General features: G+C 43.0%; 1 protein-coding gene across 7 annotated transcripts; it reads left to right on the forward strand.

The window, feature by feature from the left end:
- Positions 1–1,295: 1,295 nt before the first annotated feature.
- Positions 1,296–22,522, forward strand: gpcpd1 (glycerophosphocholine phosphodiesterase 1). 7 transcript variants are annotated; one of them, XM_021612515.3, is made up of 20 exons: positions 2,225–2,568; positions 3,461–3,553; positions 3,877–3,967; positions 4,206–4,290; positions 5,341–5,416; positions 5,750–5,791; positions 7,546–7,669; positions 7,899–8,139; positions 10,898–11,060; positions 11,578–11,710; positions 12,144–12,198; positions 12,315–12,407; positions 12,695–12,772; positions 12,865–12,904; positions 13,179–13,234; positions 13,346–13,411; positions 14,001–14,137; positions 15,607–15,742; positions 15,844–16,004; positions 20,458–22,522. In XM_021612515.3, the coding sequence occupies exons 2-20, from the start codon at positions 3,505–3,507 to the stop codon at positions 20,642–20,644; spliced, it is 2,013 nt and encodes a 670-aa protein (XP_021468190.3). In that variant the 5' UTR covers positions 2,225–2,568; positions 3,461–3,504; the 3' UTR covers positions 20,645–22,522. The 7 variants fall into 7 exon arrangements, with proteins under 7 accessions (XP_021468192.3, XP_021468190.3, XP_090099496.1 ...); XM_036985422.2 differs by having other exon boundaries at positions 2,451–2,568; positions 3,446–3,553; XM_021612517.3 differs by lacking the exon at positions 3,461–3,553 and having other exon boundaries at positions 1,296–2,568.
- Positions 22,523–23,557: the final 1,035 nt, after the last annotated feature.

A 23,557-nucleotide genomic window follows, 5' to 3' on the forward strand; every position in this document is an offset into this window, starting at 1 on the left:
GGAAAAATCTAGGAGCACGGCTCAGTGGTGAAGTGGTAGGGGATCGTCGAGTGCTGAAGTGCGAAGCGCGTAAAAATATTCTGTCCTCGGTTGCAACGCTCACTACCAAGTTCCAAACTGCCTCTGGAAGCAACTTCAGCACAAGAACGGTTTGTCGAGAGCTTCATGAAATGGGTTTCCATGGTCGAGCAGCTATTCACAAGCCTAAGATCAACATTTGCAATGCCAAGCGTCGGCTGGAGTGGTGTAAAGTTCACCGGCATTGGACTGGAGCAGTGGAAATGCGTTCTCTGGAGTGATGAATCACACTTCACTATTTGGCAGGCCAACGGACTAATCTGGGTTTGCGGATGCCAGGAGAACTCTACCTGCCCGAATGCATAGTGCCAACTGTAAAGTTTGGTGGAGGAGCAATAATGGTATGGGGCTGTTTTTCATGGTTCGGGCTAGGCCCCTTAGTTCCAGTGAAGGGAAATCTTAGTGCAACAGTATACAATGACATTCTAGATGATTCTGTGCTTCCAACTTTGTGGCAACAGTTTGGGAAGGCCCTTTCTTGTTTCAGCATGACAATGCCCCGTGCACAAAGCGAGGTCCATACAGAAATGGTTTGTCGAGATCGGTGTGGATGAATTTGACTGGCCTGCACAGAGCCCTGAACTTATCCCCAAAGTAATCAGGCGTAATCACCCAACATCAGTGCCCGATCTCACTAACGCTCTTGTGGTTGAATGGAATTAAGTCTCTGCAGCAATGTACTAACATCAAGTGGAAAGCCTTCCCAGAAGAGTGTAGGCTATTATAGCAGCAAAGGAGGAACCAACTCCATATTAATGCCCATGGTTTTGGAAAGAGATGTTCAACGAGCAGGTGTCCACATACTTTTGGTCGTGTACTGTATTTTGACTTTGAACCGTAAATAGCAGTTTTTGTATTCCAGCAATGCAGGAACTGACATGCTAATGCACTACACTAGGCTATGTCAAGACAAGTTTCCATGGCATCCTTAGGCTATACTCAATTTAGAAAACATGCAGAATTTTTTACTTTAAAAAAGCATCACAGGAACTCATATGGCTGGTACTGGTACACTATTTTTCTGACATGGCATAGTGCTTTACAGTCATTTACCCACTTACAATCTAAATGGAGAAACACAACAACAGGTGGCACAGTACAGGACATGTTAGGGAACATGAGATGCTTGTTTTGATGACCCTGTAATAATCCGAGTAAACGGACACTTGAGCTTGGCCTATAGGCTATAGATAGGCTATAGCTGAAGCACCGGGTCCATCTCTACTTCAGGCAGAGATAGGCACACTCTCATTAGTAGGACTGTAACTAAATAATTGACTTACTCTTAACTGCCTCATAGCTCTTCAGTAGGACATTTGATATACCCAGTGGGCCACATTTGAGAGATACTGATCAGTAATAGCAGGCCTACCAGTTATATATTGAGTGGCCTAAGTAAGCAGTCTTCGTTGAATCTTTATGAAGTATTTCCTGCTTTTACACTTCAGTGATAGCTGTAATCAAATGGAAACTCGAGCGAAGCAAGCATATGACATTTTTGTTTATTGATCTCTGTCTGATCATTATGGCAGGACAAATGGACGAGTTCGATTTGTCTGAACTGAGGTGCACCAGGCTATGGCCTGTGAAGTGACCAGGCAGCCACCTTGGCACCGCTCCTCAATTATCAAACATATTTTGGAAGCTATAGAAATGCATTTATTAATGTCTGCATTCGTTTTTGACATGTTTACTCTATTACATACACTTTAATGCATCATTCCAAATTATATTATGTGAGCTAAGTATAGAAAAAAAATCCTTAACGTTTTTCGGTTGAGAGTACTAATGTGACAGTCACCACTGCAACAACAAAAAGACTTCAATGTAATTTTGTCCTTGAAACATTTAAATGAAATACTGCAGAATTCCATTCATTCCTAAGGAGGACTGCTCCTACTAGTGAGTGCCAATATGGCCGTCCTGTGGCTTCAAAGACCATACATATGGCATCGGCAATATAGGTTTTATATGGATCATCGGTTGAAGACCATCTTGCAATGACTAATCAAAGTTTGATGATGAGTTGATTATTTGAATCAGCTGTGTAGTGCTAGGGTAAAAAACAAAACGTGCAGCCACGGTGGGCCCCAGGACCGAGTTTGGGAAACCATGATCTGATCCAGGGCTGTTCAATGTTGGTCCTGGGCCAAAACACTTCTGGTTTTTGTTTCTACTTGGTAGTTAATAGCCCTCGCCTGGTGTCTCAGGTCTGAATTAATCCCTTATTTGAAGAAGAAGAACCAGAAGTGTTTCGGCCCTCCAGTACCGACATTGAACAGCCCTAGTCCAATTATTGTACAATTCCACTATTTGGATCCGTTTGTTTGACTTTTATTTTGAAGGCTATTTAACGATTGTTGCTCGCCGCTAATGCTGCTCATGTCACACGGGCGACAAGAATAATCGCGTCGCAGTAGCTCCAAACGTTGTCAAACAAGTATGCCAAATCTACCACGCCGAGCAAGATCTGTCTGCTGATGAATTAAGGTAAATTGATACCTTCTGTGATATGTTAGATTTTTTTTATGCGAAGATATTGCTACGTTATAATGGTTATTTCAGTTTTTGTAGCGAGGGGAAAAGTCAACTCGATGTTGTTGCGCTACAATGGCTAGCGCGTTAACGTTAGTAACGTTAGTTAGGTTAGCTGTCTGCCCGAATTGGCGCAAAAGGCGTAACTAGCTAAATCGTTTACGGTAAACAACTGGTTTGCATGGCTAGCTACAGTAGTGTCTGTTTTGCTGACAAATCCGGAATTGGGCTGTCTGCTCGTACAGAGTAACAGTAGTGGAGTTTGTGTGCACTAACTCTGCCGTGGCTCGTTGGTCCAAGCCAGTGATTTGAATATTGGTCAAAGCCTATGGGGACATTTTGTGCTCGTTTTGATTTCATCAGTGTTTTAAACATTGGCTAAAGGTAGTGTGAACTGACAGGTTGAGTAGATGTTATACGTTTTTTTTTCTATGACACAACCAATGTTAACCTCAGAACCTTTTATTTTCTGCTTTATCCCCCAAAAATGTTTTTTATTTTTATTTCCCCTGCACTGCACCAACAAGCCATGGGGTTAACTCATTTTCATGTTAGGACCACAAACTGGCGAGTTCTATAGATACATCAGTCTTGGATGCTCTAATACTAGCTTTTGATCTGTTATCTTAGTAGCTAACTAGCTAGTCCGAGTGGTTGTGTTGATGTGGGCACTTTTTTTTTGTTGTCATAGATTGAACCAGAATCTGGCTTTACAGGAGTTGTTGAATATCCAAGGCCATATTCTGGTCCAGTCATAGAGGTTCTACTACCCAGCACAGCTTTGTTAATCCACTAAATCTATGCCTACATTTATGCCTGTTTTACCATTAAGTTCCTGGTTTTCCAGCTTGATTGCGCCTGCAATTGTCCTTGTTTGTGCCTGTGTCAACTATGGAGACAACTCAAGTGACTTTGGCAGTTAGGGGAGACACATCCCCAGGTAAGACCAACCCCTACTGCAGGGCAGCAGACTCATCTGAAACAAGAAGACTATTCAATTCAAGACAACTTTAGACAGAAAGATTGACAACGAACCAGACAGTCAGGAATGTCAGCTTTTAGTTCATCTCAGTTAGCTGACCCGGAACTAAAATCTTGAGTAATTTGGTCAGATTCTCGATTTACGTAGTTTGTCCACGAGAGTTTAGCTGAAAAGCACTTGATCATTAGAGCCTGCTGAGAGAGAGAGAGAGAGAGTGTGTGTGGTGAATGTAAACAGTTATGAATCGTTTAATTGAACGTAATAATATGGTGTATGACTAGGTGAGGTGATAGCTGTGGTTGGTAGCTGTGAAGCTTTAGGAGGCTGGTGCCATCAAAGAGCTGTGACCCTACAACCGGTTGAACACGATGGGTAAATATCACTTAACTTTTGAATATGCTATGGTCTGAATGATTTCTGTGTGTTTAAGTAATTCAACATTGTGCCGGCTCAGATGGTAAGAGCATGGCGCTTGCAACGCCAGGGTTGTGGGTTCGATTCCCACGGGGGACCAGTATGAACATGTATGCTGTAACTCACTACTGTAAGTTTCTCTGGATAAAAGCGTCTGCTAAATGACTCCAATGTAAATATTCTGTTCCTTCCCTAGCACATTGTGGAAGAGGACCGTCAGTGTGCCCAGAGGTGCTGTGCCAGCCTATCGTTACTTCAAAGGCCACTTCCTGGAGTCAAAGGTGAGCTCATCTTTTTTATGTACGGTCAGCGTGTGAAGTAATCGGACATATTAAAGAAGTGCCCTATTTGATTGTGTTTTGGCCTATTAAAATTCTAGTAACGTTAGAAAGCATGAGGTTAGCTACGCTACAGCCGTTTTTAAGATCATTTGTGGGTTATTTAGCTCACTTTCCCCACATCTGTGTTGATCCCCTCTAGCTCACTTCAGTGCAGTTTTTCCGTAATGCTCAGAGGAGAGTGTCCATGCCTGGAGCTCTGCCAGCTGGCTATAAGCTGAGCTTGGATTTGAGCACGGGACGCGAGCTTCTCCCCCTTGTCTATCCTAGCGCTTTAGTAAACAACACGGAAGTTGGAACACATACAGCGTGTTCTTCACCACTCCAATTATTCATGTTGGTATGCAACGTTCGCGATACGTCCGTCTTGGACGTTCAAATTACACAATAAAAAAAAAAAAGCTTTCCCTCATACAGAGAGAGAGCGTCAGGCTGTTATATGTCCTACAGAAAGCGGCATATGAAGCAACGCTATCACACCCGTGATACGACGGGGAAACGAAGCAAAGCAAACTCATTTGAACAGTGCCGTCTTTCTGCCTGCTCTGAACTACTGCCAGTGGACAAACGGCTTTACTAACTCATCAAAGAGCATACAATCTTGACTCATGGGTGGAGCCCACACATTCAGATAGGCCAGTTGTAATGACAACTGTCTCTGGGGTCTAAAACTGTGACCACATACAGTTTTGATTGTTTTTACAGTTTGTCATTTAAAGGCTTTGTTTACTTTGCACCATTAATGGTAATCTAACCCTTAAAATACCAAATACTGTAGCCGATCAACTTTGCTAAATAAAAACATACAATCTTTCAGAAGTTTAGATATTTTAGCGTAGCTGAAGAGATGATGCTCAAGTTCTTCCACCTACCGACTAATGAATCCCTTTTTCAGATTTCAACCAATAGTGGCTTGCTAATTGGTGACTATACCTTTGAGACCAAAGTGAACATTGACTGTATTTGATGCTGTACTAAACATTGGCATTGCAGAGTGCAGGTGGTCCCTGCCAGGTGATAGTCACTAAGTGGGAGACCCATCAGCAGCCACGTCTGATGAGCCCCACAGGTATATACACCAGAACAATACCTGGCTTGGTTTGGGGGAATGTACAGTATCTATGCTTTGCTGAGGCAAGTGGGTTGGAGGCCACATTGTGTTGTTTTAACTAGAATGTTCTAGAGCGGAGGAAACGCTAGTAGATGTGACCAGTCAGACAAAACAAAAAACTCAGACAAAGGTCATTCAAAATCAGCTTAATAGTAAACGATTGAATAAACCATATTTTTTCCCCCTAAATCCTTCCACCTGACACTTTTTGGACAATGTTTAAAACAAACCTTTTTGTGCTGTTGGATGTTATGTCTGTAAAAGGCCTCATGCCTGTCTATTATCTTGCAGAATCGCAACTTGATATTGACGATGGCCAATTTGGATTCCACAGTAAGTCAAATAATTACATCACGTCTTGATTAATCCATTTGTGGGAAATAATCATTGTCTCGCTGTTGTATGGAAAATACATTGGCCATGTAATGGTAAAATATAATTGCAGTCTCTTCACCCCATTGCACAGGTGAACTAGGAAAAAGCCAATTTGACATTGAATGCATAGACCTCAGGGTAGTACTTTGTTATGCACTAAGGCCCAGATCCCGACCAGGGTTAAGTACGCGTAAATGAAACATTATTCCTTTTGATGTGCTTTTCTCTTTTTATGGCTTGTCTGCTCTTCAACGTAAGCATGCGAATAGCATGCTATTCACCCACTATGTTTATTCGAGCGCCACCTCAAACAAAAAGGTGTGCAGGGGTGTCGACCAACTGCGTCACATTCTGACCTTGACTTAATTCCCTAATAATTCCACCACGTTTACGCACAAGGAAACCTACCGCTTCTTAGTGGGGAAAAGCGTCAACATTCTTTTCTGATAGAAGTACCACCTTCCTCCATGAACTGTAAATTAGTAATCTGTTTGGAGAAGGGGATTGTAAAATACACATAGCAATTGTTTTAGTGGATCATATTAGGTTAACGCTGTTCAAAAATTTGGGATATGTATTAGAATCATTGTGGAACTCAGTCCACACGTTGTAGGTTAAACCTGGCGCCTGGTTCACGGACGGTTCGCACGGACTGGACCTCTGTCATACAGTTCCATGATTGATAGGATTATTCTTCAAAGCTCGTTATATGCGTATTTCCACCTTCTGAAATTTCATGGATTGAACTTGAACAGGACAACTTTCAGGATGAAGTTTTTTATCATTTGGTGCTGAAACGGTGGATTTCATGAATCCCTATATTCTGAGCCCGTTTTCTATTTGACTATGTCGACAAAATTAGAATCAAATGCGCACCCTATTTAAAGGGATAGCTTAAGATAAATGTACTGAAAACCCTATTGAACCGAAAACTCCATGAGAATCAGTTGGCCTTGCAAGTGTGGGAGGGTTTTCAGCGGTTGAATGAAATGGATTCAGTGTGCGCAAGGTAGCCACACCTGCAGAGCGCGTTATGCGACTACATAAGCTAACGCGGCTGGGTAGCCTAGTGGTTAGAGTGTTGGACTAGTAACCGGAAGGTTGCAAGTTCAAATCCCCGAGCTGACAAGGTACAAATCTGTCGTTCTGCCCCTGAACAGGCAGTTAACCCACTGCCTAGGCCATCATTGAAAATAAGAATGTGTTCTTAACTGACTTGCCTAGTTAAATAAAGGTGAAATAAAAATTTAAAAAAAGTCTGAATACTGAGAAGTGCGTAGAGGAAAGGTATACATTTCTTATGTTGGGATCGGGCCCTAAAAACAAGATGAAGATTAACTAAGGGCTCATAAACTGCTAATCACAGACTAAGTACTTAAAGAAAATACTATGCTAAATACCTGAGCTATGACTCAAACCTTTGGTGGAACTGAACTCTTCACAGATTACATGTAAAACACTTTCCCATTAGAGATGGTTAGTTATCTGGTAGTGAATTTGACTGTCTCCCCAACCTACAGTTGACTCAGTGTTTGAACAATTACTTTTATTCCCATATCTCTTTTCTCAAACTCAAAGTGCTTTGCGTTGTTTTGCGGATAGCGAACCTCATCCACCACCAATATGTACTGTTACTCACCTGGGTGAATTCAACGGTAGCCATTTTGTGCCAGAATGCTTACCACCTGTTTCCCTGCAACTCCTCTCTGCAGACGGCTCAGTGTGTATGGACTCTGGGTGGCTGACGTGCCAGACAGAGATCCGTCTGCGTCTGCACTTCTCCAAGACGTCTCCCGTATCCATCACCAAGAAGAAATACAAGAAGTCTCGCTTCAGGTGAGAGCAAGAGATGTGGCTCCTATTCAATATAAGCATTTATGAAAATGCCCATAGAATTGATCCCAAAATAACTCACGGGATCAAACCAAATATGGCTTTAAAATAAACAGCTACACCTTTTATGGATGAAATATACAGCCGTAAATACACTAGTCTATCAGTCATAGTCACGCCTTTTCAGATCCTCTCCCCTTTTTGACCTGTGACCTTTCCCATCTGTCCCCAGGATCAAGCTGACGCTTGAGGGTGTGGAGGAGGATGATGAAGATGAAGAGCCGGAGCAGAGTGCAGCATCGTGGCACAAGATGACCACCACGCTGGAGACCAGTATGATCAGTGGAGATGGGTACAAGTCCCGCCACTCCCAGCCTGAGTGTGGTTACGCCCTGGAGGCCTCACAGTGGACAGAGTACATCATCCACTCCATGGACCCCGACAACCTAGAACTCACCTTTGACTTCTTTGAGGTACAGTTCACAGCAGGATCAATATATTCGCCAGTTGACTATTATGAGCACTATGGAAACAACTGCTTTGTGTTGTAATGTTTACATACTGTTTTACTGTGTGTATAATATATATATTTGGGGTCACTTAGAAATGTCCTTGTTTTTGAAATAATTATTTAAAAAATAAATAAATCCATTTAAAATAACATCAAATTGATCAGAAATACATTGTTAATATTGAAAATGACTATTGTAGCTGGAAACTGATTTTTAATGGAATATCAACATTGGCGTACAGAGGCCAAGTATCAGCAACCATCACTCCTGTGTTCCAATGGCACGTTGTGTTAGCTAATCTAAGTTTATAATTTTAAAAGGCTAATTGATCATTAGAAAACCCTTTTGCAATCATGTTAGCACAGCTGAAAACTGTTGTCCTGATTTAAAGAAGCAATAAAACAGACCTTTAGACTAGTTGAGTATCTGGAGCATCAGCATTTGTGGGTTCGATTACAGAATCCTAACGGCCAGAAACAAAGCACTTTCTTCTGAAACTCATCAGTCTATTCTTGTTCTGAGAAATGAAGGCTATTCCATGCAAGAAATTGCCAAGAACCTGAAGGTCTCGTACAGCACTATGTACTACTCCCTTCACGGAACATCGCAAACTGGCCCTAACCAGAATAGAAAGAGGAGTGGGAGGCCCCGGTGCACAACTGAGCAAGAGGACATGTACATTGGAGTGTCTAGTTTGAGAAACAGACCCCCGGACAAAGGTCCCTGCTCATCTGCGTGAACGTGCCTTAGGCATGCTGCAAGGAGGCATGAGGACTGCAGATGTGGCCAGGGCAATAAATTGCAATGTCCATACAGTGAGACTCCTAAGATAGCGCTACAGGTGATCGTCCTCGCAGTGGCAGACCATGTGTAACAACACCTGCACTGGATCGGTACATCCGAACATCACACCTGCAGGACAGGTACAGGATGGCAACAACTGCCCGAATTACACCAGGAATGCACAATCCCTCCATCATTGCTCAGACTGTCTGCAATAGACTGAGAGAGGCTGGACTGAGGGCTTGTAGGCCTGTTGTAAGGCAGGTCCTCACCAGACATCACCGGCAACAACGTCGCCTATCGGCACAAACCCATCGTTGCTGGACCAGACAGGACTGGCAAAGATTGCTCTTCACTGACGAGTCGTGGTTTTGTCTCACCATGGGTGATGGTTGGATTCGCCTTTATAGTCGACGGAATGAGCGTTACAATCTCTAGTCAGGCCTGTACTCTGGAGCAGGCTCGACGTGGAGGGTCCGTCATGGTCTGGGGCGGTGTATCATCGGACTGAGGTTGATGTCATTGCAGGCAATCTCAACGCTGTGCGTTACAGGGAATACATCCTCCCTCATGTGGTACCCTTCCTGCAGGCTCATCCTGACATGACCCTCCAGCATGACAATGCCACCAGCCATACTGCTCGTTCTGTGTGTGATTTCCTGAAAGACAGGAATGTGAGTTCTGCCATGGCCAGTGAAGAGCCCGGATCTCAATCCCTTTGAGCACGTCTGGGACCTGTTGGATCGGAGGGTGAGGGCTAGGGCCTTTCTCCCCAGAAATGTCTGGGAACTTGCAGGTGCCTTGGTGGAAGAGTGGGGTAACATCTCACAGCAAGAACTGGCAAATCTGGTACAGTCCATGAGGAGGAGATTATTATTAACCACTAGGCTACCTGTTAGGAGAATTATGTTCTCCAGGTACATTATGTTCTCCAGGTACATTACCCAATCAAATTATATTACTCTGTCTGTAAACCAGAATTTGTAAGATCCTGGTCAAATGAAACAAACAGAGGCCCAGCTAAATGGTTAAGGTTTATTCATGGAACGTTCTGAAGTCAAGAAAACAAATCAATTCATTTTATGCAGACTTCTCACGCCCACACACAAACGTACGCACACACAAACGTACGCACACACAAACGTACGCACACACGTCCTGCTACGCACACACTGTCTGTCTCACTTCCCAGCCGACAGAGATAGTGACTTTGTTCTCTCCCAAATCTCTAGTCAGGTCGGCACCAAGCTCAGAGAGTCTGTTGAAAATACCATAAAGGCATATTGTTTTACCTTAATTCTGACTAGGACTACACATTACTTGATTATGATTTCATACATTCTAATCAATTCCATACAATTATATGTTTCAGGGCGGAATATTCTAATCATTCAATTAACAGACAATTCTCACCTTTCACTACCCTGCCGTACTTAACCACTGCAGTACTTAATGCAACTGGTGGTCACACCAGATATTGACTGTTACTTTTGATTTTGACCCCCCCCTTTGTTCAGGGACACATTACTCCATTTCTGTTAGTCACATGTCTGTGGAACTTGTTCAGTTTATGTCTCAGTTGAATCTTTTGTTCATACAAATATTTACACATGATAAGTTTGCTGAGAATAAAGGCTGTTGACAGTGAGAGGACCTTTCTTTTTTTTGCTGAGTTTAGTTGATTGTATTAAAACACACAGGGTGTGTCTATTTATGGAAAAATGCATGTTTAAAAAAAATATTACAGCAATGTTGGTGCTAGAAACACTAGCATTTCGTTGCGCCTGCGATAACCGTTTGTAAATCCGTGTAAACCACCAATACATTTTTGATTTTGTAGGTGTACTCCCAAACCACTATTGTACCAAAAAATGAGCGTCGGGCCCCTGTATGTGTACGATAGTGGGTGTATTAACCCTTTCCTCCCCTTCTACAGGAAGACATGGGCGAACACGTGATGCCAGGGGATGCCCACCCAGGGACGGCGGGTACGGCCTGCCTCCTCTCCTCATTCTTCGTGGAGAGTGGCAAGGACACTGGCGTGGTCACTCTGCCCATCATGAAACGCAACTCCAGACAGACCCTGGGCAAAGTCCGAGGTGAGCAACCCTACCCCCTTCCGCAATGAGTCGTCTGGTAGAAGCATGGAACATTTCAACTAAGTTGCTTGAGATGCATCCATGTAACTCTGACTTCTTTGTAAATCAGGTGTCTATCAATGGAGGATTTGCACGAAACTTGGTTTGGATATTATTGCACTTCTCTGTCACTCTTAAGAGAAATATAGGATGTACTAAAGAGAAATCAATCACTAGGATGCAGCCTGTATTGGCTGACAGGTCTTTGACTTTTTACTAGACGTGGAACTAGAGTACTGTAAGTCTGCGCGTATAGCTCCTCCCGCAGACCTTTTCCCGACGTAAACAATCAGCTTTCCCTTTAGCGTGTAACTGTCAAACAAGATTGGGGGGGGGGACAGGAACTAGAATATAAATAAAGGGTAGGCTGACCTGAGATTACTTGGGGCCACAGGGTTAGCTAAGATGTTTCCTGGGTAAAAAATCAAGCTTAGATTTAAAGTAAAATCTTTTTAAACAAGGCATTTTTCTATTCCAGTGGACTACCTGGTGATCCGTCCTATCGAGGGACTGCAGTGTGACATGAGCTCCTCCTTCACCAAGTACTGGAGGAAGAGGAGTGCCCCCCTGGACGTGGGCCACAGAGGGGCCGGCAGCACACACGCAGCCAAGTGAGAGAAACGCGCACGCACTTTACATAATAGATTATTAGAAGTGGTTAAATGTGTGCGTGTGTTGAAGCAGGACTCTAGGAAGGGCCTACCCATGAGAACACAAAGACCCTTTCATACTTTGTTTATTGAATGTTTGAATGCAATTGTTCCGTCCCGTATGACTTCAAAGTTGCAGTGCAGGTTAGGACATGCTCAGTCCGAGAGCACATCAACAGAGGAAGTCACGGTCAACGAACAGCGAAGGGTTGCCTCTGAATCTCAGCTAGGAGTTGTGTGTGTGTGTGTGTGTGTGTGTGTGTGTTAGCGTGCAGGTCATTAACTAGTAGTCCTTTTACCTTTTACTTCACAAGATTACGCTTATCTTTTATACTGTACATTGTGATATGGATGTCTTTGGGGGTTTTTTGCCTAAAAATTTCTGGTTTTTCAGACATACCAAAGTCAGGGAGAACACCATTGCTTCATTCAAAAGTGCTGCCAATCATGTGAGTATTCCCACGTGGAGTGTAAAAAACAACAACAAACATTTTCCTCTTGACCATCTAAATGTCTCTCTGATCTGTTTGTCGCATCAGAGTTGACTGCATGTGTGTTTCTGCAGGGGGCTGCCTATGTGGAGTTCGACGTCCATCTCTCCAAGGACTGTGTCCCCATCGTGTACCACGATCTCACCTGTTGCATCTCCACTAAGAAGGTCAACCGAAACAAATCCAGTTTGTTTTCTGTTTCAACAATACCATCCGATGCACTCTGGACAGCAGGGTTCCCCCAAACTCAGCCCCCCCCCCCACCTGCATGTTTTTGTTTTTCCCTAGCGCTGCACAGCCGATTCAAATAATTAACTCATTATTTGAGTCAGCTGTGTAGCGCTAGGGCATAAACCAGAACGTGTGTCCCCAGAGATGGCCCGCAGGACCGAGTTTGGGGGAACCCTGCTGTACAGCATCCTTGCTTTACTTTTTCCTCTCTTCCTCCTGTCAGAAAGGAGACAAACACTCTTTGGAGCTGTTTGAAGTGCCGGTCAAAGATCTCACATACGACCAGCTACAGCAGCTCAAGGTAAAAGCTCTGCTAGTCTGTGGTTTGTCACTATTTTAAGACTAGGCAAAAGTGATGTGGTATGACTGATGACTTCTGTGTTTGATCTACAGCTGGGCCATGCTTCTGCCTTGAAGGTGAACGACCACAAAGGTATATTATCTTCCGTTTCATTAACTGCGTGAATGATTTATCCTTGAGGCAAACAATGCTCTCATCATCCTCTACTCTTGCAAAGCCATAGTTGTTTTAGAAGTTATAGATTAACTGACAATAATTCCAATTGGTATGGTGAAGAATGAACCTATGTCCTCTGCTTGTGTCATTGTGTAAAGCAGTTGAATGTGAACCAGCAGAGCAGGTGCTGTGTATAGGTGTGTGTGTGTGTGTGGTGAAGTACATGGTTTACTCCCGCTTTGCTTCTTAGATGACGACGACGAGGAAGAGGTTGACGAACACCAGCCCTTCCCTTCATTCTCGCAGGTAAATGACCTTAGTCGACGTCATCACCTGGGAGGTTACTGAAAGTGTGGACTAGCTTATCCCTTGAGGTTCTGTGTCCCATTACAACTGCCTCCCTATGTCATGTTCCAGATCTTCCATGCAGTGCCTGAAAATGTGGGCTTCAACATCGAGCTGAAGTGGATTTGTCAGATGAAGGTATGTACAGCCAGTCTGTGATACTGGTGATGGGAAGTCATTAGTTGGTCATGCCAGAAAGGACAGAAGTGGCTGTGTTATCTGACCCGACCTATAACCTATTTCAGTATCTCCTGGATTTCAAAGGGAATTCTGGTGATGTTTGCGCACACATTTGCTTGATTTTTGCTGCGGCAATTCTGACATTTTTGCAAGGAAGTAAGTGCTGGATTTGAGCAATTTGTCACGAAAATGCGCTGATGAGGGAAGAAGTTTGTCGTGTGGCTTGATTGAACCATATTATATGGTAAATGTGAGTTGATTGGGTGACATTGCAAGCCCTCTTTTTGTACTGCAGCGATAGGTTAGTTTTATGTGACGATTTGACTCTTTTATACAGCGATGTGCTGATTGCTCAAATTTGCAAACTCTTGCATAATATGCAGGCAATTGTTGATTTTGCGAAACAAATTGCCATCTCAGACAGCTATTTGTTCTTTTAGGGTTTGGGCTCGTGGTTCAAAGTGAAATGGGAAAGCTTTGTACTTTTTGTAAATCCAAACGTGGTCCGATAGTAACAACCCTTTTCTCATTGTATTGTCTTCAACAGGATGGTTCGTGGGAAGGAAACCTGTCCTCGTACTTCAACATGAACCTGTTCCTGGACATCATACTGAGCTGTGTGCTGCAGAGAGCCGGCAAGAGACGCGTCGTCTTCTCCTGCTTCGACCCCGACGTCTGCACCATGTAAGCACTACTCAAAGGCGTCCAACTTTCAGCCTGCTGCACAGTCGCTATGGAAGCTCTAGTCTTGAACGCCCGGTTAACTTGTCATTTGAGGATAAAAGGTTCAGCTAAATGATTAAAGTAGCGGGATTGTCAACATACAGGTAAATGCCCAAATAAAAGGGAACCCCGACAGTTTCTTAATAGGGCGTTTGGCCACCCACCAACAGCTTCATTGCCCATTGGCATAGATTCTACAAGTGTCTGCAGGGCTCCACTGACTTTCCCCGCAAAAATTGTGCAGCGTCCCACAATATTTGAGTCCTCTTATAAAGTAATTTCACAATGCTTTATTGACACGTGTAATAGACTACTGAGATGTTAGATGTAACTTATTTATTGAGTACCATGTCCAAGTAGGAATGCATGATTTTAAATATATTTTGATATGCAACCTAATTCAGTGATTGTCATGAATTTTGGGTTGACATTTAAAGGTAAATTGAATTTGCCTTCATCTTTATGTGCATTGATATTATATAGGTCTAATTCAATTGGTGCCAATTCATCACCTGAGGAAGTAAACTCAAAACACATTAGCTAGATCGCTAACTCTAACTATAACAACCTACTGCTTGTGGCTATGTATTAATCTAACAGTAAATATAATGTCCTAAAAACAACTTTGCAATGAGGCTTAGTGCACTTGTGTTGGCCGATGAGCAATCTTTCTTCTTATAATTGAATTTTGAAATGTTATAGGGGCACACAAGGGAGGAGACCGTCTGAGAGGCTCGCTCATTACAGCACAGCGGCACGGCATGAGGATAATGCAATTCACTGTTTAACAAATTCATGGTTGCAAAAAAATAAGGATGTTTTTGATTCAGGTGTCCAGGTAGAATGTGCAGCTCACACCAGGGCGACCAATTCAGAAACCCAAATAGCATGTGAAATTTGCGGCGCTGTCTGTATAAAAGCCGCTGGCTGTCGCTATGGATTACAGTTAGAACAAGCAAATCAATCTCAGCTCGAGTGGACACGCTTGTTCAATTCTGGTGCGTGTCCAGTTTAAGGTATTACCTGAACACGTGATACTCTACAAATACATTTATATTTTTAGGTCTTCAAATTTCAGCATATTGTTTTGACACTGGGCAGAAATCCAAGACACCCCGAAGCAGCGACAGTGTCATTTTCAACTTGTTTTAGGAATATAAATAATACTTAAACGACAAATGAACAGGATTGTACTTCGTCAGGTAAACTACTGAATGAGACCAAAAACTATGATTTATTTATCCAGAAATCTGTTAGCCTGCTGAACTGAAGCCTAGTTTGCACAGTTGTAATTTGAATGTTGGACTGCCTATGACAAATGTTTTATGTGCCTGTTTATAAAGGCTTAAAGACGTAAGCTGTTAGTGTCTTAACGACCGTTCCACGGGGTGACGCGTAAGTGTAACCATAAATGTTGTCTTCTCCCCCAGGGTTCGTCAGAAGCAGAACAAGTACCCCATCTTGTTCCTGACCCAGGGCATCTCTGAGACCTACCCTGAGCTCATGGACATCCGCTGCCGGACCACACAGATCGCCATGAGCTTTGCGCAGAGCGAAAACATCCTGGTGAGTGGTGGAACTGGGATATGGCGTTCAGTTCGTTGATTAAGTCTCTGTACGAATGTAGCGGATCAGTCAACACACTGACGTCTTGTCTGTCTATCTAGGGTATCAGTGCCCATACAGAGGAGCTGCTTCAGAACTTGGAGCACATCCGAGAGGCTCAATCTAAAGGCCTGGTGGTGTTCTGCTGGGGAGACCTCAACAACGACCACGACAACAGGACCAAGCTAAGGGAGCAGGGCATCGACGGACTCATCTATGACAGGTAAACATCTGGCTGAACGGGTAAATCCATTTTGGCTCATTTAGAGGCGGTTTCCCAGACACAGATGAAGCCTATATTCCTAGAATAAAAAGCACTTTCGATGATTTGATCATGTTTTCTTTTTGTCCAGGACTAGGTTTAATGGAAACCACCTCATGCTGCTACTGTTGTTATACAGAAATCTATTCAAAAGGTTATTTTTGCAGGGTCTTATCCTGAGCGACTTGCGTAAGTGCATACATTTTCGTACTGGTCCCCCGTGGGACTTGAACCCACAACCCTGGCATTGCAAGTGCCATGCTCTACCAACTGAGCCACATGGTCTCCTTTGTGAGCACCTTTTTTTTTTGAGTTCTATTTATTCTGATCACACTATCAACAGCCTGTAATGCACACGGTCTCTCATACTGTTGACTGTTGACTGTTGCTCAAGGTTCTTGATTGGACTTCTGTCAGCATTGCTTTTTACACAGCAGCGCTTCAGTCAGTGTCGTGTGAACCCAATCAATCAGTGTATCAGTTAAGGACATCGTCATAGAGGTTACATAAGCTAAGAACGCACCGTAGGCTATTATTGAATCACTTGGTGTTCCGCCACTGTAGCGAATGAATGTAATAGTTATGTAATTAGGAACCTATGAAATCAGAAGAAAATAAATGTGTTACTTTCTGTAAAGTAGAGATGGCTGGGTCGGAGAGGGGCTTTGTTCAATGAACAGACAACGTCATGTGACCTGACCTCAGAACTGGTTTTCTACTGCTTCAAAAAGACCAGAGCCCTTTTCTCCAGTCCCCTGTGTGTTGTCATGACAACTTGGAGTTGGTAGAACTTTCCCCTAGCCTCTGATACAGGGTCAGATATTCTTTCAACCCTCGTGATTTAAAGTATGAATTCGCAGTAATGTAATCTGACCCTAGATCTGTGGTTGAGAGGGCAATTTCCACCTGCAGCTGATAAGTGACTCTTTCTTTTAGAGTGTTAAATCTGGTGGCCAAATCATGTCATTGACTCTACTGGTTCTCCTGATGCCAGTAATGTCTCTGATTCCTGGTTGTGCTGGTGTTTATTTACTCACCCCCGATTTGGTTCCTCCTGACAGACCAGCAGGGTTCCATGACAATGATGCAAAACATTTCACTTCGAACTTAGCCTAGGTAGTTCTCCACACATTTTGCCATTGTTATGCCTTTCCTGGGATAATTTGCACTTTTTATGAAAGTGTGTAGCCAAATTTCACGACTTTAAATTATATTTAAATTATATTAAATATTCCTAAATATTAGGAAAGCAATGATTGGTCAACTGGCGCCTATGACAAATAAAATACATGTGCCTTATATATCAGGTGTAGACCTTATTATGAAGTTGTTACTTACAAGCCCTTAACCAACAATGCAATTCAATAAATAGAGTAAAAATATATTTGCTAATTAAACTAAAGTTGTAAAAAATTATAATAATCAAAACGTAACACCAAAATTTGAGGTTGTAAACAGAGTCGGGGTACAGGTTAGTCGAGGCAATTTTTTAAAGTGACGATGCATGGATAATAAACAGTGAGTAGAAGCAGTGTGTAAACAAATGTAAATAGTACGGGTGGCCATTTAATTGTTCAGCAGTCTTAAGTCTGCTGACCAATTAATCAAATGGCCACCTGGACTATTTATATTACATAGAAACTGTTAAGGAGCCTTTTGGTCCTAGACTTGCCGCTCCGGTACCGCTTGCCGTGCCGTAGCAGAGAGAACAGTCTATGACTTTGACTGGAGTCGTTGACAATTTATTTGGGGGGGGCCCTTCCTCTGACACCGCCTAGTATATAGGTCCTGGATGTCAGAAAGCTTGGCCCCAGTGATGTGCTGGGCTGTACGCACTACCTTCTGTGGTGCTTTACGGTCGGATGCCGAGCAGTTACCATACCAGGCGGTGATTCATTCGGTTAGGATGCTCTCGATGGTGCAGCTGTACGACATTTTGAGGATCTGGGGACCCATGCCAAATCCCCTCTCCTGAGGGGGAAAAGGTGTCGTCGTGCCCTCTTCACGACTGTCTTGGTGTGTTTGGACCATGATAGTTAGTTGGCGATTCTCAACCTGCTCCACTTCAGCTTGGTCGATGTTAATGGGGGCCTGTTCTGCCCTCCTTTTCCTGTAATCCATGATCAGCTCCTTTGTCTTGCTCACATTGAGGGAGAGGAAGTCGTCCTGGCACCACACTGCCAGGTCTCTGACTTCCTCCCCATAGACTGTCTCATCGTTGTTGGTGATCAGGCCTACCACTGTTGTCAGCAAACTTGATGATGTTGGAGTCGTGCTTGGCCATGCAGTCGTGAGTGAACAGGGAGTACAGGATGGGACTAAGCACCCATCCCTGATGGACCCCAGTGTTGAGGATCAGCGTGGCAGATGTGTTGTTGCCTATCTTTGCCACCTGGGGGTGGCCCGTCAGGAGCAGAGGAAGGTGTTTATTCCTAGGGTCCTTAGCTTAGTAATGAGCTTTGTGGGAACTGGTGTTGAACACTAAGCTGTAGTCAATGAACAGCATTCTCACATGGGTGTTCCTTTTGTCCATGTGGGAAAGGGCAGTGTGGAGTGCGATTGAGATTGGATCTATTTTTGGGCGGGAATGCGAATTGGAGTGGGTCTAAGGTTTCCCGGCATGATGACCAGCCTTTCAAAGCACTTCATGGCTATTGACGTGAGTGCTACGGGACGGTAGGCATTTAGGCAAGCTACCTTCACTTTCTTGGGTACAGATACTATGGTGGTCTGTTTGAACCATGTGGGTATTACAGACTTGGTCAGGAACAGGTTGAAAATGTCAGTGAAGACACCTGCCAGTTGGTCCGCGCATGCTCTGAGTACACGTCCTGGTAATCCGTCTGGCCCCGTGGCTTTGTGAATGATGACCTGTTTAAAGGTCTTGCTCAGATCGGCTACGTAGAGTGTGATCAGTCGTTTGGAACAGCTGGTGTTCTCATGCATGCTTAAGTGTTGCTTGCCTCTAAGCGAGCATAAAAGGCATTTAGCTTGTCTGGTAGGCTCGCGTCACTGGGCAGCTCGTGGCTGCGTTTCCCTTTGTAGTCCGTAATAGTTTTCAAGCCCTGCCACATTCGAGCTTCAGAGCCAGTGTAATCGGATTCAATCTTAGTCCTTTATTGAGGCTTTGCCTGTTTGATGGTTCGCCTGAGGGCGTAGGGATTTCTTATAAGCATCTGGATTAGTGTCCCACTCCTTGAACGCGGCAGCTCTAGCCTTTAGCTCGGTGAGGATGTTGCCTGTAATCCATGGCTTCTGATTGGGATATGCACGTAGGGGACACTGTTGTCAATGCACTTATTGATGAAGCCGGTGACTAAGGTGGTTATACTCCTCAATGCCATTGGATGAGTCCCTGAAGATATTCCAGTCTGTGCAAGCACAACAGTCCTGTAGCGTAGCATCCGTGTCATCTGACCACTTCCGTATTGAGCGAGTCACTGTTACTTCCTGCTTTAGTTTTTGCTTTTAAGCAGGAATCAGGATGATAGAAATATGGTCCGATTTGCCAAATGGAGGGAGAGCGGTATGTATCTCTGTGTGTGGAGTGAAGATGGTCTAGAGTTTATTTTAATTTGTTTTTTTTTATTAAAATTTTTTAATAAAATGGGTTACACATGTGACCTGCTGGTAGAAATGAGGGAAAACGTTTAAGTTTCCCTGCATTAAAGTCTCCGGCCACTAGGAGCGCTGCTTCTGGATGAAAATTTTCTTGTTTGCTTATGGCCTTATACAGCTAATTGAGTGCAGTCTTACTGCCAGCATCGCTTTGTGGTGGTAAATAGACTGCTACGAATAATATAGGTGAACTCTCTTGGTAGTGGATAAAATTTGCCCCTTTTATATATTCATGCGTATATCAATTTTGTGTTCTGCTTTATCACTCCTGCGTACGACTCTTTAGTATTGGCCATTTCCAGACAAAGGCTTATGTTAAGTGCATGGTGTATACAGCACACAGAGACTGGTTGTTTTTTTTGGAACGTCAGGTAGGCAGGCAGTGTGGCTGTAAGAACCTGTTTTTACAGTGAGCTGAAATCTGATCCATGGGTGTGTGTGTGCACTGAGATTATTACTAGAAGCTACTCCCTCCAGCTTTGTGCTACAACATTGTACAGTTGCTGATCATGTAAATGTGAGTTAGATTTTATTGATAAGGTGATGTTGACATGCTATTGATCATGTAGATTAGCACTTTCTGTAGCCACCGCGGAACCAGATTCCAATCCTTATTAACCTCAACAGTGTTTTTGAACTTCCTTGTTCCCTGTTAAATCCTGAACTAGGATTGTGTACCTGCGGCAGTAATTCTGTCTCGACTGTATGTTTGGCTCCTAATAACAGATGTTTTGTCCTCCTTTCTCTTTTTTTTTTTTTTTTTTTTTTTCTGCTCCTTTTCTGCGTTTCACTCCAGGATCTGTGACGACCAGGTTGAGCAGGCCAACGTCTTCAAAGTGGAGGAGCAGCACACTCTGCAGGAGACTCTGAAGAGCTTTGTGTGCTCCTGCTACTCCATCCCCTGCCAGGCGCCTATCTGCGCCGCCAACTCCAAGGTTCACAACGGCAGTGCAGAGTCCGACTCGGGCCTCAGCTCTTCCTGAGCAACTTTCTGCCTCCGAAGGTTGTCTCTAGATCAGCATGCTAGACAGGACAGAAGCGGCAATGAATATAGGCAGAATTTATGAGCAAGTGTACACTATTTTTTTTATTTTGAGTTACATAGGAGCTACACTAGACGCTGAGAAAAACAGTCCGTTTTTTTTACCTGCTACACTGGAAGAGTAACTTTTTGCCAACGTGAGCCACTTTATCCTAATGCAGCTCACTGGAGCACAATCTTGAAAATGGAACCAAGCCTCTCACAAAGCTGCTGTTCTTATTTAATGGTTTCATTTAAATTAGAAGCGTGTCACGTTCTGCAATTGTTACTCGTCCGGTGTTGCTTCTACATTAGGTGATTTTTAAAAAGCCCCTTTGTCCTTTTGTAGCATGGCCAGATATTGACACCCCGAACTGACATCCACTCTGTCCACTGAAGCAATATTCAAGCTGTGTCCAGATGTTTTCTCGCAGCTGTTTGTTTTAACTGGAAGGAGGAGGGTGTTTTGCCAAAAATGGCATCTGGTGTTTGTTATTAGGACTTCAGTTGAAAAACTGTGGGATATGCACCTCAGTCGCAATTTCACAAAGGAATCCACTTGTCTTCACTTGGAAATGAATGCCTACTCAAGGAATTTATTTTGAGCTTTATATTTTATTATGCCGATTTGCTAAATACAAATTGAAGGTAAAATGTACTGTATATTAGCTTTCCAGATTGAGCTTTTCTTATTGGTGACATCTGTCTACACGTATGTATTGCAGTTCATGACTGATAACAGCTCACAGTTTGCCTTCAGCTTGCTGGTTTAATTTAACTAAGATGTAGTTTTATGCGGATAATGATTTACCACACTAGTCTTACTTTTTTGCATCTGCATTATGGTTGTCCGCATATGAAATAAGCCAGCATTTTACAGTGTTATTTTTGTTAGATTTACTAATCTAATTTTGAATGGCAGTGGCTACAATTCATAATAGATTTTCAATGGAACAAGAGAATTTGGGACACTGACCAAAACTCTCTCGCTCAGGTGATTTTATTTTAAATTTGATGTGCATTTTATTTTTTATTCAATGGTGCATTTGAACTCGCGCAAACTGATTTGTATTAGGACTGCCCTGAGCTATGCCATTAATGAAGTGTCATTATTGGATGACCAGATAATGAAGTGTTGCTATGGGTGCCTAAAATCTGAACAGATTCATTTAATATTACTTTAATGACCTGTTGAATACACATTTGTTAGTTTTTTTTTTGCTTTCAGCATCACTTTAAAATGTATGGGTGAGTTGTGAGCTCAATGTTCACCATTAGGGAGGGGTATATAGGTAACCCTTTGTACTGGCTAGATCTAATCCACTTAATAACTCACTCTCTGGCTGATTTGAAGGGAAGTAACGGTGTTTGCGCTACACATCAGAAAGCCTTGCTGGGGAAGTTGTATGAATGAACTAGTCTGACTGCCACTTGTTTGAATCTCGTCATACCTCACTCTACTTAATGCAATAGAAGACCAAGATTGTTTCACATGGCACAGTTTCCCTGTCACATTTTTAACTCATTTTTCCTACCGGATGTATTTTGTTTGTACAGTCTTTTTTTTCTTTTTTTTTTAATGCACATTGAAGATGCAACAGTCTATATTTCCTAAATGGTGTACTGTGATATATCCCTGGAAAACATAGACGCAAGCACTGTCTGAGTTCGTTAAGTAAAATGACTTTTGACTCTTACCCCTACCTAGGTGTATGGAGTCATAATGCATGCCCTTCAGAGTGCTATGGGTGACTGGAATTGAGGGTCACTCATGTCACACCCTTGATACTGTCAGGACAATGCTAACTGATATGAAATGATTTAAAAACATACTATTTTTGTAGGAGTTTCTGTCTTTTTTATATATTGCGATAGACATACTGGTAGGTACTAGTATGAGTGCTTTATTAGAGAAATAATGTTGGGTTTTTGTTATGAATTTACATCCACTAGAGGCCTTCAGTTTTTGCCTGAAAAATTCTCACCAACTGTCACTTTGTCTTGGGTGTACTTGGACTCCCTCTGCCTTGGCAAGTCGCCATGTTTGTGTGTTGGCACTGAAGTGCTGTTTCCAGGAGATGTGCAGCACCTGTACTAGTCTAGTGGACAGGGTAGAGCAGTTGTCGCCACACAAGCACAGCTGGACCTATTCTCTGTCAACTTTACTTGGACACTCCCAGAGTAACACAATCGGAGGCATGCATTTGAGCAAATCCTGGGTGTCTAATTTGGCGCTAATCAATTCAGTTCTTTCTGAATGCAGATTACGTTTTTGCACGTCTGAAGACCTGTAGTACGGTTTATAGGAGATGTGTGTGAATATTGTTGAAGGGGTTTGCCAACCCATAACCAACCAAGCATCTGGTTGTTGCTGTTTGAAAACAATTTTGTAACCCTGTAGAGGCAACCCTGCAAAATATGGATGTGACATGCTTTTTTTTTATTTGTGTTTGTGATTAAAAATCTTATTCCTAACTGGTTTGTTCTCCTGGGGCTGTTTTCTAAAAATGTATGGTCTGTTAGGAATACTTTTTGGTCCGGGAGACCGGCCCCTGGTGCCAGCAGACTGGCTGTTGGAGGATTTGAGGGTAAGCGAGTGAAACTTTATAAGAGAACTGTAAAAAGATCCCTCTAAATGAAGTGAAATACTTACAATTTGTGTGGAAAGGGATACATGTAAATAAAATATTTTATGACATTGAAATATGCTTCTTTAAAAAAAAAAATAACAGATCAAAAACGTGAGTAATTACTTGAGTAGAATAAAGTGACATTTTCTAATTCACCATATTTGAACTTGTTCTGTAAACCGGTGTAAACTAGGAGTGAAATGCTTACTTACAGGTCCTTTCATCAATGCAGAGAGACAAATAAA

The sequence above is a fragment of the Oncorhynchus mykiss genome, chromosome 8, assembly GCF_057628025.1.
Source record: "Oncorhynchus mykiss isolate SJ-2025 chromosome 8, ASM5762802v1, whole genome shotgun sequence".
Classification (NCBI taxonomy): Eukaryota; Metazoa; Chordata; class Actinopteri; order Salmoniformes; family Salmonidae; genus Oncorhynchus; species Oncorhynchus mykiss.

What these genes read in the sequence shown, in the direction of transcription:
- gpcpd1 (XM_021612515.3), top strand. Translation starts at nt 3,505, where the DNA reads ATGGAGACAACTCAAGTGACTTTGGCAGTTAGGGGAGACACATCCCCA. An exon ending in GTTGCATCTCCACTAAGAAG is followed by an intron (nt 12,408 to 12,694) that starts GTCAACCGAAAC and finishes TCCTCCTGTCAG; the next exon opens with AAAGGAGACAAACACTCTTT. An exon ending in GACGGACTCATCTATGACAG is followed by an intron (nt 16,005 to 20,457) that starts GTAAACATCTGG and finishes GTTTCACTCCAG; the next exon opens with GATCTGTGACGACCAGGTTG.